Below are 20,411 nucleotides of genomic sequence, written 5' to 3' on the forward strand. Positions count from 1 at the left end.
ATTCCTTTTTTTTTTTAAATTTATTTTTACAATTGCACACTTTCAGGTTTTTCAATGAGGAAAGAAAGGATGGCTATATATAGCCATTGTTGAAGTGGATTTGTATCCAGGGTTCTTGAAGCATCACAGTTCCCAAAAGAGAGAATCTGATCATTACCGTCTCAGAGTACTTGATAATCCAAACGTAGGAATAAATTCTGCTCTATTATACTATTAAATTATATTTTTATTCATTCATTTATCACACATCTGTTGAGTTTCTTGCACCAGAGCTTTTGAAAATTTAAAAAATGCATCCATGGAGAAATCTCCATTCAAGCAGATTGTATGTAAACTGTAGACAGCATATCACAGACACATGAATTGTTATGGGACACATAACTACATGTTGTTTTGGGAATATATACATACCTCAAAACAGAGTTACTCAGGAAAATATTCATTTGTGTTCAGCAAATCTTTTCATGCCTTTTACTTGCCAGATAATATATGTAGGAGCTTTTAGTATTGTAGGAAATGAATGATCTCAGTGTAATACAGATGTATTCAAGATACCTGTAGAGATATACAAGAGAAACTAATTCTGTCATGAGTTAAAAATAAATAACCTCTTACAGAGGAGTTAACAGAACAGCCAAGACTTAAAAGGGTAAGCAGAGTTTTATGAAATGGACAAATTGTGGCATCCTTTGCAGAGGGAACAGCATATACAAAGGCACGGTAGCAGTAAAAGGCAAAATGTGTGAGAATGCCAAAGCATACCATATGAGATGGTCGGGGGGAGAAGTGATGCTTTAACATAACATTCATAATGCTGTTACACTCTGTCAAATGCCATCCCAAATACTTTATGTGGAAATACTGGGTTACTACAAGGGTTAAATGAGTAAGATGCAGGTTACTGCCCTTACTCCACTTTATAGGTGGAAAAATTGGGCAGAGACATTTTATGCTGCACCCAAAGTTAAATGCTAGTAAATGCGACGAGCAGAATCAAAACAGTCAGAGCTGAATCTATTGGAAGCCAGGAGTCAGTAGCACCTCTCATGTCTCCCACATGGTGCAGGACAAAAGAACTTGGGTCATCATCTCTGCTTTCCAAAGCCATAAAAGGGAGTTGGATGGAAAAGGGGAACTTGTTCCCAGGGAAGGCAGTCAAGGACACACCAAAGCCTTGGGACCCTGCACCTGCGTGGGAGACCCAGAAAAAGCTCCTGGCTCCTGGCTTCAGATGAGCTCAACTCCAGCCATTGTGGCCATTTGGGGAGTGAATCAGTGGACAGAAGATCTCCTCTCTGTACATCTGACTTTCCAATAAAAAAAAAATCTGAATTTAGAAAACAAGGGTATAAATTCTGATTCTAGATTGTCAGTCAACATGACATTTCAGAAAATCTGTTGCCTTGAAAGTCAGGGGCTTGGATTTTTAATATCTAAGATAATTTATGATCCTGGCCATAAAATTAAGGTATTTCCCAAGTTGTATAAAATTGTTTAAAATTCTAGATTCTTATGTTTTAGCATTTTAATTAATTCTTATAAAGCAAAGCAGCATACTGTGATTTACATCTACTTTACTAATATCCCAAAACTTATATATACAGGAACTTGTATGCATAATCTGAAAGTTCTTTGTTTCAGAAAATTCTGTATTTGTATGCAGTTCCTCTACTTTGTGTGATAATTTTATGTAGCAATGTTCTTTCCTTTGAAAGACTCACATCTGATGCATTTGATTGGAACCTGTGCCAGTCCTTATTTAATCAATGAGCTCTTTGGAGAGAATGCTTATCAGTCAGAGGGTTCCTTTGACCAGATGAAATTTTAGTTGGAAATGCCACAGTCATCACTAAATGACTACGAGCTGAACTGAGCTAATCAAAATTCTCTGATATCAAAATTTCATATGATAGCTGTGGAAAATATCTGCTCAGATGGCAGTCTATTGAAAAGGGAGCTACAAGTATTGATTGTATCCCTTAATAATTTTAAAATTTCAGAATATCTAACTTTAATTGTTAATAGACAATTTCTAATGCCCATTTTTAAAAATCATAAGCCCATAAAGCAATTACCATTTTTATCTAAATATTAATGAAGTGAGAAAACAAGTGCTTTGCCACTAAAAATTATAGGACATAGGGAAACCTGACAGATAAGAGCAATCATCAATCTCCAATCCAAAATATTCTTTTTCAAAGTAAGTATATCTGATTTAGATGATTCATGTGGTTTATTTTCTCTTACCTAGAAGTTCTAAATAAAAAATTCCAAGAATCCCACAGTTAAACTAAGAGAAAATGAATAACAAAATCTATTTTTGTAACCTGAAAGTATTAGATTCAAAAGAAAATAATTTATTTTCAATTAAATGAATAGTAAAAGTTCTCAAGTGACTAACAGAACTCAATAAGTACATATTAAATCAGGAGATATTACAGGGCTCATTGACATTCATCACCCCAATAACTGAGAAAAATTGTAAAGAACGCTCAGTCCGAATTAGCCTTAGGCTACATAAGGTACTAGTTTGACAGTCTCAATTTATTTCCTTCACAAACTATCTAAAAACATCATTCTTTTTGCTTTCTGTGAATCTAATTTTCACTAACGTTTCATTTATAACATTATGAAAGTCAGATGAACATATTAGATTGAGCTTTGTTATTAGATGTACGAAATTTCCATGTAGTTCATTTAATAACAATTCACAGTGTTTAATATGATTCACAGCAGCACTAATTATACTTAGAGAAAAGTGAACCATCTGTAAAGGATCTGGCTTTTATAAAATACTCAGTACTGGTATACCAAAAATAAATACCTCATTTCTTGATAAATTTGATCCAGCAACTTACAGTGAAGCAAAAAGTAATGCTTTCCTACACTTAAATCTTAATAGCCACAAATGGAGACAGTTTCTGTTTCTTGCATATGTTATATTGAATGGTATCAAAGAGCATAAAGATATTTTATAAGGCTATGGGCTTATTTTGTATAATAGTCTCAATAATCATGTTTTTCATATATATATGATTATTTTTTTAGTCAAGAGAATCCATCCCGTTAAGTGATTTAAAATCAGAAGTATCACCCAGGATTTCAGCAGAGGACCTGATCGACTTGTGCGAGCTCACAGTAACCGGTCACTTCAAAACACCTGCCAAGAAAACAAAGTCTGGAAAACCAAAACTCCTGGTGGTTGACATCCGGAACAGTGAAGAGTATCCTTTGTATTTGTGGTTTTAAAAGGTGAGACCTCCTTATTGATGTTGCTTCCTTTTATCTAAATGGTCTGTGTTAAGAACAAACATTTCTAGGATTCTTCTGAATTCAAATAGCTAAATTACTCTAACAGTGTATGCATGCCAGAATTGTCTACTATGAGGTGTCAAACATAATACTTTTTTAAAAAGTGATAATAGTGGACAATTAATAGCTAATCTGGCAAAGTTAAGAGATACATGACCAAATGCAAGAATGTTTTTCTGAAAACTGATATATTGTGTTGCTAATTTGTTTTTCTGATATATGCTGCTATTCCTGAAGGCATCTGAACTTATTGGCTGTAAGTAGAAATTTAGACAAAGATATAGAATAAGTTCATATACCTAGTCTACCTCAAGACCTAGAAAAAACTGTCAGATCCCAGCATTCAACTTGTACTTACAATTTTCAGAATGTCAGTAAATAACTATGTATTTTAACTCAGTATAAAGTGTTTTTTCACTATGATTTTTTTTCCTCAAATTAAAAGCCGTTAGGAAATAACGGTTCTACTTTTCTCCTATATTTCCATCATCTGTCGGACCTTAGCAAGCACGCCTTGAATCCCTGCTCGCTACAATCTATGTAAATGACTTTCATACTTTTTTAAACACACTTACGTTTAAAATAAAATCTTAATTACAAATTCAACATACAAATGAAGAATTTTCTAACTTTAATAAGACCACATTGCTAATTATAAATGCTATGGAGACTAGAAAGTTTGTATTTCTTATATTCTAAATGTGGCATATAAGTTCTTATGTACATGTTTTCAATACCAATTTTTAAGTTGAAATTTCAAAATGAAGTTCAAACCATACACTTACAGAACTACTAAAGCAATACAGAAAACCTGAGGTTACTGAAATTTGAGTGTTTAGTTTCAGCTGATATATTCCATCTATTTTGTAAAAGTCACTGTATGTTCTTTTTAACCTCTAAGATCCCTGAATTCAGAGACTATGCTTATGTGGATGTCCCTGGTCGTCAGGGCTTCAGGATGTTTGAATTTACTTAACGGATGAATATGCAACCATTGAGAGGCATTGATTTCCTGCTGGCGTACTAGTCAGGGATTCCCTGCTCTAAAAGTTCTGATTTGTTACTTGAAGGACATGAAATATGTTTATACAAGCCAAACTAATCAATAATTAAAAGTACCTTCTTCAATGGAACTCCTTTGATATTGCCTTTTAAATAATTAGATCATTTGAAATGGAAAAATGTGACATTATAAAAGAAACAATTCAAGATTTTCAAAATCTTATATTGATTTTTTTTTCATTATTGCTCGATTACATATAGGATCTAGTAGTTGTCTAATTGTTTTTCTTTTCTGTTCCATTTTCAAATTTAACTTTTTTTAGAGGTACTTTATATCATTTGGATATAATTATCATGTGTTTAACACTGTCCTCTGTGAGTCAATTTCCCCTGGGAGTTTCTCCCAGACCCTTGAGCTTGCACTCAAATCTGTGTTTTCCTTAATACTTCAGTTTCATTCGGGGTCATATTTCAGGGAGCATCAACATCCCCTTCAGCTCTGCCTTCACTGCAGAAGGGGAGCTTACCCAGGGCCCTCACACAGCTGTGCTCCAGAACTTCAAAGGGAAGGTCATTGTCACCGTGGGCAGTGTGGCAAAGCACACAGCCAAGGTAAGTGTCTCTCTGCAATGGCGTTTGCATGTATGGTGAGTTATATAGCTGCCTTCTTAATACATGGAATAAAAGTACATTTCATCAGGAATCGGTTACAAACCAAATGAGCCTTTGCTTTAAATTCAGCCTTTTCTCCTCAGTGCTAGGCATCAGTGTCAAAGAGAAGCTTAGAAAAACCCAAATGACAGCCTCAGGTTTTGGTTTGTTTTGTTTGTTTTAACTATCTGCTGTTTGAAACTGCAAAGTACTTTAAATTCCTCCAAGGAGAACAGTAATGAGGTTTGAGAGTAGGCTATGAAAGATGGACATGGTATAATTAGATTTGGAATTTTCTTGAGTCTCAAAAATTTTAATGATAAATTCAGGAAGGAAATCAGCTTTTAGAAATGCAGAGTAACATAACACAATAGTCTTCTATCTCCTGTGGCTACATTCTAAGCAAATCAAAAGACATGCCGATTTTGAACACTGGGGGAAGCAAAGGAAAGCAGAGGAAGTAGGCTGTCAGGAAAGTTTGCAATGGATTTCTGCAGAAATAAGGGAGATACCACGGAGTGTGGTGGACAGTACAAACACACAGCATTGAGAGGCGAAACTACTGGCAACTCCCTCAGCTGCAGACTGCAGGAAATAGCAGCTTCTTGCAGCAGATACATGGCTGAAGGAGCAGGACTCCACCGAGCTACAAAAGCATGGTTCAAGGACAAGCCATCAGAGGAGAAAAGCAAGGCTTCCCACAAATGCATAGAAATATAGAATTAGAGAAATATGGACTAGAAAGGCAATATGACTTCCCAAAAGGCATAAAACATCTCTTCAATTTTAGAGTGTGATGGTGAAGTCATTGATGAAATGCCTGAAGATGACTTCAAAAGAATCGACATAAGATCACTCAAAAATGATGAAAGTCAAATAGATGGGTTAAAGAAATCAATACATGACATGGATGAAAAACTTTGCCAGGAGATAGATACTAAACAGAAATAAAAATTATTGGAAATGAAAGATATGTCAAAAAAAATAGAGCAGGAAGTTTTCACATTAGGCTTGGTGAAGTAGAAAAATACCCAAGCTAACAAGACAAATCAATGAAAATATCTCAGAAAAAGAAAATATAAAAATTGAAAATAATATTTGAGGTTTATGGGATATTACCAAATGGTATAATATGTATCTTGGGAGTTCCTGAATGTGAAAATAATATAATAGAAGATCTATTCAGTGAAATAATAATATGCAAGTCCCCTAGTTCAAAGCAAGCTAGGAACATTCAGATACAGAAAACACATAGAACTCCTGAAAGGCACAATCGGAAAATCTCCTCAGTATGACACATTAGGGTCACACTGTCAAAAGTAAAACAAGGAAAGATTGTAGAACATTCATGACAGAATGCTGACTTGCTATCACATTGACAGTTGGTTTCTCATTGGAAGCTGTAGGCTAGGAGAAAATGAAGACAGACCTTAGTAGAGAAAACTGTAAACCCAGATCACTGAAGCCAGGAAAGCTCTCATTTGTAAATGAAAGTGAAATAAATACCTTCCAAAACAAACTATTTGAAAAATTTATCATCACCTCTCCACCCATACAGTCAGTGCTTAAGGATGTACTACACACAGAAAAAGAGGAAGATAGTCATCATTAAGCAAATATAGACAGAAATATCTCCTAGTAAAAGTCCAAAGCAAAAAAATAGAAACATTTATGGAAAATGGTAAAGCCAGTTCATTACTTATCAATAATAACCTCCACTGTAAAATATCTAAATTGTCTCCTAAAAAGATACAGACTGGCTGAACGAATTTTTTTAAAAGACCCATTTATTTGCTACCTACAAGAAACATCTCTCTCCAAAAAAGAGATACACAGGATGAAAGGATATTCTGGGACCTGATTATTTTTAACAACCTTTGTATACCTGAAAAATAGTGGGATTTCAATTTGTTTGCTTCTTTTTTCTGGCTGTTGTTATCAATATTTTCTACATTCCGTTTGTTGATATCATCACCTAATGGAGTATTAAATGTATGGGAAAGTTATATGCAAAGAGAAATTGGATATGGATCAAATAAATAATCTAACTGCATATCAATGACCTATGAAAACAACCAACCAAATCTAAAATTAGGACAGATATGATATTATAGGAAAAACAAAATTTAAAAGTGATACAAAAGATCAGTGGAATGAAATTCTGATTCTTGAAAAAAGATTGATACACCATTTGCATTAGTAAACAAACATACTGGAGAAATTGATAGTGTCAAAGATAATAAAGTAGATGTTACAGTGAACACCATAGAAACAGTAAGAATCATAAGGAGGTATTGCAAAAACAGCTATATGCCAATTTAAAAATAAATAAATAAATCCAGAAGAAACTGGATATTTTCCAGACACATATAATCTGCAGTTTGACTCATGAAGACTAGAAAACCTAAATAGACCCATAATTAATACAGAGATTGAATCAGTAATAGAGCCTCTGAACAAAGAAAATCCAAGGCCTAGATGGATTCTCTAATGATTTCTTCCAAACCTTTAAGCCATTACTAATCTCCAGTTCTCAAACCATCCAAAACAATTAAACAGGAGGGAATCCTCCCAAACTTCTTCTCTCAGTCTAGCATCACCCCAATTCCAAAACCAGAAAAAATAACACAAGAGAACTATAGACCAATATCCCTGGTGAACATAGATGCAAAAATACTCAACAAAATACTAGCTAATCAAATCCAAAAAAACATCCAAAGATCATTCACCCAGACCAAGTGGAATTTGTCCTTTGTATACAGGGATTGCTCAATATATGCAAATCAGTAACTGTGAGACTTATTGCAATATGCAACTGAAGGATTAAAAACAATATGAATATGGGCCCAGTGGTCTAGTGGCTGAAGTCCTCACCTTACACATGCCAGGATCCCATAAGGGTGCTGGTTCTAATCCTAGCAGCCATGCATCCCATCCAGCTCCCTGCTTGTGTCCTGGGAAAGCAGTCAAGGACAGCCCAAAGTTTTGGGACCCTGCACCAATGTTGGAAATCTGGAAGAAGTTCCTGGCTCCTGGCTTTGGATCGGCTCAGCTCTGGCCAGTGTGTCTATTTGGGGAGTGAGCCAGCGGATGGAAGTTCTTCTCTGTCTCTCCTCCTCTCTTATCTGCCTTTCCAATCAAAATAAATAAATCCTTAAAATATGAATACCTCAACAAATTCCAAAAAAGCATTTGATAAAATACAATATGCTTTCATAAAAAAAAAATAATCAGGCAATTTGGATATAGAAGGAACATTTCTCAGTAGAATCAAGGTAATATATGACAAACGTACAGCTAGAATCATATTGAATAAGGAAAAATTGGAAGAATTTCCACTAATATCTAGAACCAGATAAGGACTTCCAGCTTCATTATTGCTATTCCATATATTTATGCAGTTCTAACCAGAGCCAATAGGCCAAAAAAAGAAAAAAAATAATAATAAAAGACAGTTTGGAGAGTGGTTCAAACTATCCCTGTGTGCAGATGACATGATTCTATATTTTGGAGAGTGAAAAAACTCAATTAAGGGACTACCGAAACTCTTAAGAGAGCTTGGTAAAATTGCCAGGTATAAAAACACACACGAGTCAATAGCCTTTGTATATACAAACAGCTCCATGTCTGAGAAATCTAATACTGTGAGTTATATTAACCAAGGAACAAAATTTCTACAGTGAAAATTATAAGCCATTGAAGAAATAGAAGGCACAAAAATGGAAAAATATTCCATACCCATGGATTGACAAATAAATAGAATGCCCATCCATCCAAAAGCAATTTCAAGGATCCAACATGATCCCAATCAAAATACCAAAGATATTCTTCTCAGATCTAGGGGAAAAAAGATGTTAAAATTCATATGGAAACACAAGAAACCCCAAATGGCTAAAGACATATTAAACAACAAAAACAAAGCCAGGAGCATCACAGTACCAGATTGCCAGACATATTACAGAGTAGTTGTAATCAAAACAGCCTGGTGATGGCTCAAAAATAGACATGCAGACATATGGAATAGAATAGAAATTCCAAAAAGTAAACCACACATCTACGCAAGTAACTCTTCTTTGACAAATGAGCTCAAGTCAATCCCTGGACCAAGGACAGTCTGTTCAACAAATGGTGCTGGAAAAATTGGTTCTGCATGTGCAGAGTACGAATAAGACCCTTAGCATACACCTTAAACAAAACTAAATACATCAAGGCTCTATTACCTGATACTATCAAATTACTGGAGAAAACTCAGAAGATACTGTTATAAGGAAAGACTTTTTGGAAAAGACCTTAATACAGGCAGTAAACATGGAGTTAAACAAACGGGATTACGTCAAACTAAGAAACGTCTACACTGCAAAGGAAATTTTGAACAAAGTGAAGAGGCAACCTACTTAATAGGATAAATTTGCAATCTGTGCCACTGATAAAGAATTAATATTCAGGATTTATAAAGACTTTAAGAAACTCGGCAACAACAAAACAATCCAGTTAAGAAATGGCAAAGGACATGAAAAGGCATTTTCAAATTATCAAACTCAGATGGCCAACAGACATATGAAAAATGGTTAGGCTTAACAGCTTTCAGGGACAGTTAAAACCACAATGAGGCTTCACCTCACCCCAGTTAGAATAGTTACCAACAAAAAAAATTTTTCTTAAGTACTGGAAAGCATGTATGGGGTAAGGTACCCTAAAATACTGTTATAGTGGGAATGTAAACTAGGACAACCATTATGGAGGACAGTTTGGAGATTCCTAAGATATCTGGAAATAGATTACCACTGGGACCCATCCAGCTTACTGCTGGCAGTGTATCCAAATGAAATGAATCTCTGGCATAGTCAGCCTCTTGTTCCAAAAACTGGAATACAACCATATTGAAAGTTTGAGACAGCACTTTGGAGGGGCCAGGCCAAGCACACACCTAGCCGGCAGCTGAGGAGGCGGTTAAGACAGGCCAAGCACACTCCTAGCCGGCAGCTGAGGAGGCGGTTAAGACAGGCCAAGCACACTCCTAGCCGGCAGCTGGGGAGGCGGTTAAGACAGGCCAAGCACACTCCTAGCCTGCAGCTGAGGAGGCGGTTAAGACAGGCCAAGCAGGTAGAAGTGCTGATGGCTGACGTGACAAAACATGGCAACACTGTTCAAGAACTGCAAGCACAGAAGGCAGACAAGAACCAGGCTGCTGCTAAGATAGCTAAGCTCTTGGTTGGAGGCCCTGCTGGCTAAAGTCCTCGCCTTGCATGCTCACCAGGATCCCATATGGGCCCTGGTTTATATCCCGGCAGCTCCACTTCCCTTCCAGTTCCCTGCTTGTGGCCTTAAAGCAGTCGAGGACGCCCAAGGCTCTGGGACCCTGCCCCCACGTGGGAGACCAGGAGGAAGCTCCCGGCTCCTGGCTTCGGATCAGCTCAGCTCTAGCCATTGCGTCCATTTGGGAGTGAACCAGCAGAAGGAAGATATAAACAATCTCTCTTCTTTTTCCTTGTGTCCTGTGTCTTTTCCTTTCTCTGCCTTGTAAAAAGGTGTGTTTTTTTTGTTGTTGTTGGTTTTTTTTTTTGTAAAAAGGTTTTTAAAAAATAATAAAACAAAGCAGTGACATGAGGTCAAAACCCTAAAAAAAAATATAGTATGACAGGTTTGAGACTTAGCTTATAATCAGAGCTAAATAGGCTTCTTAAAAAATGAAAATCAGAAGTAGGTGGAAACTTATTTAGATGTGACTATTGAACCATTCAGGCGGTTCTGCTAGGAGGAGGTAAGAATCTGTTCCTGGAAAAATAGCCGAGGTAGCGTGTTCCTTGTGCGCAGGACTGTTTCCCAACTTCACCAAACAGGGAAGAGTGGATGTAAAAAATAGAAAGGATCAGAAATAGGTGTGCTTAGGGAAATTTCATCACCAAAAAAACAGTGACGATAACATATTCCCCTCCAGTATGCTTGCTTCTTTAAACAAAAAAAATTTATTTATTTTTTTGAATGTCAGAATTACAGAATTAATGGGAGAGAGAGAGGGGGTCTTTCGCCTGCTGTTTCAGTCCCCACTTGGTCACAACAGCCAAAGCCAAGCTAGGCTGAACCCAGGAGCTTCCCCCGTGGGCAGCAGAGCACCAACCACCAAGACCATCTTCTTCCGATCTTCCCAGGACTTTATGAGGGAGATTGGGAGTGAAGTAGTCAGAAACCAAACCAGTGTTGGTGTGGGATGCCACCTTTACAGGCAGTGGCTTCACTCACTATGCCACAGTACAGGCCCCATGCTTCTTCCTGCATGTCTGTCTGCACGGAAAAATCAGTGAGTGTAGTCATGGAGCACGTAATCGGAGGAAACCTGAGATTAGCAGAGGTTGTTTTAAATGCCTAACAATACTTGCCCCGGAAATCTAGGGCAAATTGTAACAGTTGTTTTTGACACTAAATGAAGATCAATCTTGATGATGAAACTTGAGCAACCTTGTTGTTAACTGAACTAAAGAAATATCTGTGTGGTGCTATTTGTAAGTTATAAATCAGTCACCCTTCCTTTACAGAACTGTGTCTTTTAGCTAACAGGGAATAAAAAACACTATTCCAGAGAGTCATGTCTATCTTAATGTGTAATTTTTTTTAAATAAGAATGTTTTATCAGCTATTTATATGTTACATATTTTAAATACTTTATAAAATATTTATAATGCCTTCTAAAGTACTATAAGATATTATTTTATGTAAATTATTAAATCATTATTTTACTACTGCTGCATTAATCTTTATCGTCATTTCATTCTAGCAAAACATACAGAATTGTGCATATCAGTACTTCTCTGGATCCCTAGTAATAAATGGCCTTGGAAAGAAATATCAACAATAATAATGCCAGGCATGGACTCATCTTCATGTGCAGTTAGGTTACATGTGTTACCTCATTTTATTGTTGATACTAATTCTAGGAAGAAGTAGTGCCTTTACATTTTAAATATGAGAAAATCTTAGATTGAAAGCTTATTTAATTGGCATATCAGAGCCAGAACCACAAGACTGTATGACTCTACGAGCCATGTCCTCAACTCAGTGAGCTCAGTCTTAGAAGCAGAATGCTGACATTCTTCCTGCTTTCTCAAACAGGCACATTTTCTTTTTCAGGGTTTTGATTTTTTAAGTTAAATAACATAATTTTACTGTGTAGGCCGTGATAGCTCCTCCACTCCCATTTTTGTATGATTTAGCATGGGAAAATGTAGACAACAATTGTATTTGGGGGATGATAATTTAAATTGAGAGGTGATTACTAAGAAAGCTCAAGTAATCTCACATCTCTAGAAATTTCCTTTGAAAAATATTTGAACATACAATGTAAAATGTTTACATTTCAGTTTAAACATAACAAAATGCAAAATTCAGTTTGTTCTTCAATTTTTAATAAGCTATTTTCTGTTTTTATTTTTTACCATAACTATGTATTGTATCACTTCCAGAAGATGTGCAGGTTAGCAAATAGAGCCACATGATGTAGTGCTCTGTAGGAAGCAGGTGTCTTGCCCTGGTGATCTAGTCTGGACTGGGGGCCCAGGCTTTCAGGACTTTTGTATGTGGTTGCGTTGCTCCAAGTGCTCCTGCTGACTAAGAATTTGGCATCGTGAACCTGGTGTTGTTAGTGTTACTATCAGCTGTGTGCTAGACATTTACTTCATTAGGACTTCTGTGTCCACATAATTTTATGGGCATCATTGTTAAGTCTCCGATAAGTTTGCCCTGATGTTACTGAATATATACATGCTGATTGGTGATTGGACCAGCATCTAACCTCCTTGACACAAGTCAAGTATGTCCCAGCTCTCTGTCCCACCTGGCATATTCTGACTATTCATTAAACATAGCAGTAGGTCCTGTATGGAACCTAGATCTTAGATGCTTACACAGAAGTGCTAGCTAGCACTCTGACAGCTCTGTTTTCCTAAAACTTTCAGCATTTGAAAAATCGTGTCTAGTGCAGAGGCTCTGTATGATCGAATCTTCTTAAATCTGCCAGATTCTTCCAAACATACTGCTCATTATCTTATTCTCTAGATTTATGTTTACTCTAATCTTGTCCTAAACATAAAAAGGAAAATAGAAACTGTATAAATCAGTGGATGACATTTCCATCATTAAATATTCAACTTAAAAACGTTTATCATCTTATGTGCAAAACATGGTTTGGAATGTTATAATCTAACAGCAAATTTAAAAATTCCAAACTATGAACAAAACCCGGTAGCATGACTATTCCAGTGAAGTAATAAAAATACATGATAACAACAGTCATAAATAAAGAACCATCACACTCTAAATAGGTGTGCTTATCAGAAGGTATGTGTGGTCATAAAGTATTACTTCTATTCTTGCAACAATGGATGAACAGCTTATTAGATTTTAACTGTTAATGTGCCAATCCAACATCAGGAAATCATTTTGTGAAAGTTTGAAATAATTGTCTAGAGACTTAATGGTTTTCTGATTATGGGTCTAAAGATAAAATTAGATGTTTCCTATTGCTGTCTTGCCTTTTGTTTTTAAAAACAGAGCTTAAGGCTTTTTTTTTTGTTAGAATTCAGTGATTTATTCATGGTTGAGCCACGTATCCTCTATTCTGGTCCCATCACACATCCATTCTCTGCCTCTTAGCCTGTCACCCAAGGCAGGAGACTGACTTCCATGTCTTCTGTCTCCTGGTTCTTCAGCAGTTAGAAACTGACGAGCTATGCGGGGGTGGGAAGGCACCAGCCTATTTATCCCCATGGATCCTTCCCTGGAATGTTCTCAGGCTGACTGTGGCTCTCTGGTCAAGGCAAACACTCCCCCCGGAAGCCTTCTGTCTACATCTATCATGGGCCCCTCATCTCTGGCTGCACGGTGAGAGCAGCTCTGCTTTTGTTGTCCCTAGGTAACTCAGCTCTCATAGTTCTGTTATATACACCCACACCTTTATAACTAATCTCCCCAATTTATGTTAAGCACTTGTTGGAACACTGACTATAAAAAAGGATATTATTTAAGCATGTAATGTTTTAAGTTACCCTTGGTTAGTTGTTCTGTTCTGCATAGTACTAACTGGGTTTATTTGGGGCAGGAGTAACTCTTTCTACATCACTATCATTTATAAAATGAGGATAATAATACTGACCTAATACCTTTGCTGCAAAGATTTTAGATTAGGCATATGGTATATTATAGAGCCTCATGTTCCTAGAAATTCATTAACATCAGCCACAACTTTTTTCCCTTTACCATTATCTGTGTATATGCAAATCTGAAAATTATGACTTGATACATGCTGATTTTTAAAATTCCACAAGTTTGGAATATGTCAGCAAAATAACAGGTGGCTGTGATTTCCCATCCCTTCACAGAAACATCAGACAACAAGCAGTAACTGTGCCATGTTGAATACAAGTGGTGAAAATCAACATCCTCCTCCTCCCAGCTTTAGGGAAAAGCCTTCAATCTGTCAGCACTGACAGTGATGTCAGCTAGGATCTTATCCTCTGTGGCTTTTATCAGGTTGCAGAAGTTCCCTTCTATTCCTGCTTAATGGAATATTTTTAGCATAAAAAGATGTCTGAGTTTTGCCAAATGCTTTTTCCACTTTTACTGTGTTGATTAAGTATTTCCTTTTCTTCCTGGTGTTAATGTGGCGTGTTATAAAGATTGATTTTATATTTCAGATCTTGCAGTACTTGATAAATTCTACTTTGTTTCACCGTAAAAACATTTTAATATAATGTTGAATACATTACCCTGTTATTTAGTTTAGAATTTTCCTTAATGTATGGCCTAACAGCATACGGTAAGATGTGTTTCCTCCCTCATCTGTTACTTAATTGTAGCCTGTCAATAGGCAAGGAAAAAAGCCAAATTGGAACATATGGTAGCTAACTATAACTGCTGTAAGCAAAAACAAAACAGAACTGAGTCATTTAAAACAGTATAATCTCTCTTAGTTACTATGGCTGAAACCCTAAAATTAGTGTACTAAAAGGACCATGTTTCCTCTGATACACTTGGTGAAATCTTTCCTTGCTGTTCTGTTTGATAGTAGCCAAAAAGCCATGCTTTTAGCTTTTAGCTATGTCAGTCTCTGGTCTTGAGCTTACACTCTTCTCCAGATATGTGTGTGTCTTCTCATCTTACAAAGAAATCATTCAGACCTAGGAGCCTACCACTCTAAATGACCTCAGCATGCAGACCTACCAGATTTCAAAATAAGGCCGTATTCTTACATTCTAGAAATGACAAATTTTAGACACTTTGCAACCTAATACAAAGTGGAGATAATAAAGTTAATCCTATTTGCATATGATAGGATCTTTAATTAGAAAGCATTTGAAATCAGTGTGCATGCACAAACACCAATACACACAGACAATTAGAGCTAGCACACGAATTCAACAATGTTCGGAATAAACTCAGCACCAGAAAAATCAGATCTCTCTCATACATATAAACAAAGGAAAGTCCTAGAAGGTAAATAAGAATTTCATTTACTGAAGCATCAAAGAGAAAAAAAATACTTAGCAGTTAAATTAATGAATGAGTGAGAGTTATAACCAAAGTATAAAATATTTGTTGAGAGTAAATGAGTATCTGAATGATAGGAAAGGCATATATGTTCATGGGCTGTAAGCACTAACACTGTTATAGAGACATTACTATGGAAAGCAGTGTACAGATTCAATGCAACCCCTATCAGAATCCCAGAGTTTTTTGGAGAGATAGAAAAAATGTCACAAAATTCATATGGAATTTCTAGAGAAGCAAAATAGTCAAAACAATCTTTGAAAGAGAACTCACGACTCCCAGCTGCAGAACTTACTGCAGAACTTCAATAATCAAAACTGTGGGCCAGGCTGAATGTTAGCCACATAGAGCAAAGGAACTGAGAACCCATGAAGAAACCTGAACTTCTTTTTTTTTTTAAGATTTATTTATTTTTATTAGAAAGGCAGATTAGCAACAGATAGGAAGAACTTCTATCTAATGATTCACTCCCCAAGTGACCACAATGGCTGGTGTTGCACTGATCCGAAGCCAGGAGCCTGGAGCTCTTCCGGGTCTCCCACGTGGGTGCAGGGTCCCAAGGCTTTGGGCCATCCTCGACTGCTTTCCCAGGCCACAAGCAGGGAGCTGGATGGGAAGCGGGGCAACAGGGATTAGAATTGGCATCCATATGGGATCACGGTGCATGTGCAAGGCAAGGACCTTAGCCACTAGGCTACCACACTGGGCCCCATGTTCCACTTCATCTCTAGATCCTTGAAATCTGAACTTCTATAGAAAATGGATTCAATTGGGGAAAATCTTCAAAAACTATTCTAGTACAAATGAATATCTACATATAAAAGAATTAAGTTGGGATCTTAATGTCACAGTATATAGAAACTAACTCGAAGTGAAGACCCAAATTTAAGAGCTACAACTAAACAATTCATAGAATATGGATATAAATTTTAATGGCATTAAATTTGGCAATGATTTATTATGCCACCAAAAGCATGTCTAACAATAAACAGTGTACCTCACTGACAAGTAAGATGTGTTTTACAAAAGATACTGCCAAGATACTAAAACCCAGAAGAAATATGTAAAATAGCTTAACAGATTTAGCATAAGAATACAGATATATAAAAATAAGTTCTATACCTAGTTACTTATCATTCAACAGGTAACTGAGTTGAAAAATGAACAACACAGGCCCAGCTCAGTAGCCTAGTGGCTGAAGTCCTCACCTTACATGTGCTGGGATCCCATATGGGTGCAGGTTAAAATCCAGCAGCCCTCGGCCCGGTGTGGTGGCCTAGCGGCTAAAGTTCTCTCCTTGAACCCGGGATCCCACATGGGCACCGGTTCTAATCCCAGCAGCTCCACTTCCCTTTCACTCCCTGCTTGTGGCCTGGAAAAGCAGTCGAGGACGGCCCCAAAACACTGGGACCCTGCACCTGTGTGGGAGACCTGGAGCAAGTTCCTGGCTCCTGGCTTCGGATTGGCATAGCACCAGCCGTTCCAGTCACTTGGGGAGTGAATTATCAGATGGAAGATCTTCCTCTCTGTCTCTCCTCCTCTCTGTGTATCCGGCTTTCCAATAAAAATAAATAAATCTAAAAAAAAAAAAAAACAAATTCCAGAATTCCAGCAGCTCCACTTCCCATCCAGCTCCCTGCTTGTGGCCAGGGAAAGCAGTACGGGATGACCTAAAGTTTTGGGTCCCTGCATCCACATAGGAGACCTGGAAGAGGCTCCTGGCTTCAGATCAGCTCAGCTCCGGCCATTGCGGCCACTAGGGGGTTTAATCATCAGACAGAAGATCTTCCTCTCTGTCTCTCCTCCTCTCTGTATGTCTGACTTTGCAATGAAATAAATCTAACAAAAAAGAAAAAAACAGATGTAAGCAGACATCTTCTGAAAATTTACAAATGGCCAGTAGTGCATGAAAAGATACTCCATATTCTTAGTCATTGAGGAAATGCAAATCAAAACCACAGTGAAATACCACTCCATACCCAAGTATTGGCAAAGATAAGAAATTGGAAATTGCTGATGTGGCTGTAAGATGATATATCTTCTGTAGAAAACATTTTAACAGTTCCCTTAGAAAGAGCCTGTAATGCAGGCTTCCTATATCACTTCCAGCTGGCAGCCCAGCTGCTCCACTTCCGATCTAGCTCCCTGCTAATGTGCTTATGAAGGCAAAGTGCTTGGTTCCTGCCACTCATAGTAAGGAAACCCAGATGCGGTTCCTGGTTTCCAGCTTCAGTCTAGGCCAGTCCTGGCCATTGTAACCATTCAAGGAGTAAACCTGCAGATAGAAGGTACTGATTCTCATTATTGTTATCTCTAACTCTGCCTTACAAATAATTTTTTTTTCTTTTTTAGTAGAATCCAGCAGTGGGTTAAGACACCACCTGTGACACCAGCATCCCATATGAGCACTGGTTTGAGTCCCAGCTGCTCCCCTTATATTCCAGCTCCCTGCTAGTGCTCCTAAGATAGTAAATCGTCCCCCAATTCTTTGGGCCCCTCCTCCATGTGGGAGAACTAGATGGAGTTCCAGGCTCCCGGCTTTGGCCTGGCCCAGCCTTGGCAATTGTGCCTATTTGGGGTCAGATCACTGAATGGAAGGTCTCGCTCCCTCTCTTTTGTCTTTCAAATAAAAGATGAATATTTAATTTAAAAATTAAACATAGAATTACACAGCAAAAATTGAACTCCCAGGTATACACCAAAAAGAATTGAAAATAAGGACTAGGTATAGCAGTAATATTGATAGAAGCCAATAGATAAAATAGCCCTGTGTCTGTCAGCAGATGAATATAGCTTAGAAACATTGGTAAGAAAAAGCAAACCTAAAAATGATAAATAAGGTAGAAATATGTTTAGTAGATTAGAAATAGCTTCAGTAGATAAATTCAGAAACAAGTAAATTAGTGGTTATCAGGACCTTTGAGGAGGAGGGAATAGAAATTAATGTTTCTGTGGGGTCAGAGTATCTGTTCGGGATGATACGGAGAGTGGGGAAATGAGTGGGGATGGTTATACAAATTCTGAGTGCAGCTATTGGCAATGAATTATCTATCTGAAAACAGTTAACAGGTCTTATATATACTACCTCAATTCTTAAGGGAAAAAATGTTTTAGGGTTTGATGTGTTCAGGCTCTCTGCCTATCGTCCACCAGAATGACCTTACATTTTTGGTCAGACAGTGGTTGAAGAAAATTGTTCTTATGGGGTCTCTTTGAAAAAAAAAAAAAAGAGGAGAAAGAACACTTTCCAAGCAGGTAGCAGTTTTTCCTTTGAAAATGAAATCAGTACACGGCTGCTGGCAGGGTTATTTTGAAAAGCATAGTTGACTGGTTTGGAAAAGGAAGCAGAGATGCCAATCCTAGCCAGTACAGTTCCCATTGATCATTACAGGTGTGTGATTTCATGTCAGATCTACATTTGGACCTGGGAATTTTTTGTTTGTAAAACAGTAGGCATTTATTATAGCTTTTCTTTCTTTATAATGTCGGTTAACACCTGGCAAAATGACCAGTCTGAAAATTCCACAAATGAAGTTATTAAATCAAATAGGATACAGTTCACTAAAAAGTGGGAATGTCATTAAAATCTCCAAGAAGAAATAAATGAACCACTTCTCTATATGTCATTAAAAATCACCCATTTGGCATACAAAGTAGAACAAGAATGCCATTTGTGATTATGTGTGAAACATGAAGAGATTATCAGATTTATTAACTATTTATTTGGTCAGTCTTGAAACACTTCATGGGAAAGCATGTTTTCTATTAAATCCGTTTTCTGTGTATTTTTTCAAGTACCTTCATGTTATCTAAGCTTATAAGAGATGGAACAAATCTGAGAAGTACAACTTATTCACATAATTTGAAAATGAAAAATTTAGTAAGTCATTAGCCATTTCTTATTGAATAGATTATTGCTATGAGGTGGTTGCTTTACAATTACCACTTCACCAAAGTTGCTTCTACACTGATTACATGAAAAACTTTTTTTAACCTTTTATTAGCAACATAAAATACTACTTGTCCCCAGAATAGAGCAAAGAAGAATACAAAGGTCTTGGTTTAATCAGAGTCTCATTGTGAGGTTTCCCTGGACCAGAATTAAATTGCTCTAGATCGGAGTTGTCATTCCATAATTCTCTCATCCTAACAGTTAAATAAATCTCTGAGCGGTTGTGTAACTAAGCATATTCAGATAGGCAACGACACAGCTATGTTAACTTTAAAGGAAGTCAGATAATCTCAGGTTAATGAAGTGGACTCCTTAGACTCCCAAAACTGTGCTACTGCACCAAGGGAAAATTTTATTTTGTGATAACCCTTGCTGCTGTATGGCCAAGTTCAATGGGATAAACCAAATACGGACTACATCTATTAGAAGATGTGTGAGAGTCAGAGGACCTCTGTGAAAATAAGCAAAAAAGTGAACTCAAGTCTTAATTACGTCACATTTAAAATAAAATATTTGGCAAGATTTCCTCTCATCTTAGTGCAAAGGTTATCTTGAAAGAAATGTCCTCTTTGATTGCTGAACTAGAAATAGAATCCCTAAGCACAGAGGGAACAGCACACTGTATGAACAGAAATCCTCTCAGAAAGCAGAATGTCTAATCCCAGAAACCAAGGATAAGTAAATTTTGGAGTTAAACAAAAATTATTTATTAGGCAGAGATAGAAATAGCATACCATATGCACTTATTAAGTGAACAAAGATGTTATAGAATATTTTTGTATTGAACAGATTGCTCTTAAGTAACATTTTGATTAATATTATCTACATGAAAATATATGAAGTGTACATAGCAACCATTATCCACACTGTCCCACTTTCAACCTGAATTCAAGGACTCATATCTATGCTTGAAGAAACTCCCTAGGTAATGCATCTTCCCTGAAAGTGGATTATG

At 36.9% G+C, this 20,411-nt stretch overlaps 1 protein-coding gene across 3 annotated transcripts in view; it reads left to right on the forward strand.

The window, feature by feature from the left end:
- TBCK (TBC1 domain containing kinase) overlaps nucleotides 1–20,411 on the forward strand; it is a 184,275-nt gene that overhangs the window by 149,956 nt on the left and 13,908 nt on the right. For all 3 annotated transcript variants that reach the window (XM_058666970.1, XM_058666971.1, XM_058666972.1), the window contains 2 exons: nucleotides 3,049–3,224; nucleotides 4,767–4,926. In XM_058666970.1, coding sequence (XP_058522953.1) covers nucleotides 3,049–3,224; nucleotides 4,767–4,926 — 336 coding nt within the window. The remainder of the gene's footprint in view (nucleotides 1–3,048; nucleotides 3,225–4,766; nucleotides 4,927–20,411) is intronic.

Source organism: Ochotona princeps, chromosome 7, assembly GCF_030435755.1.
Source record: "Ochotona princeps isolate mOchPri1 chromosome 7, mOchPri1.hap1, whole genome shotgun sequence".
Classification (NCBI taxonomy): Eukaryota; Metazoa; Chordata; class Mammalia; order Lagomorpha; family Ochotonidae; genus Ochotona; species Ochotona princeps.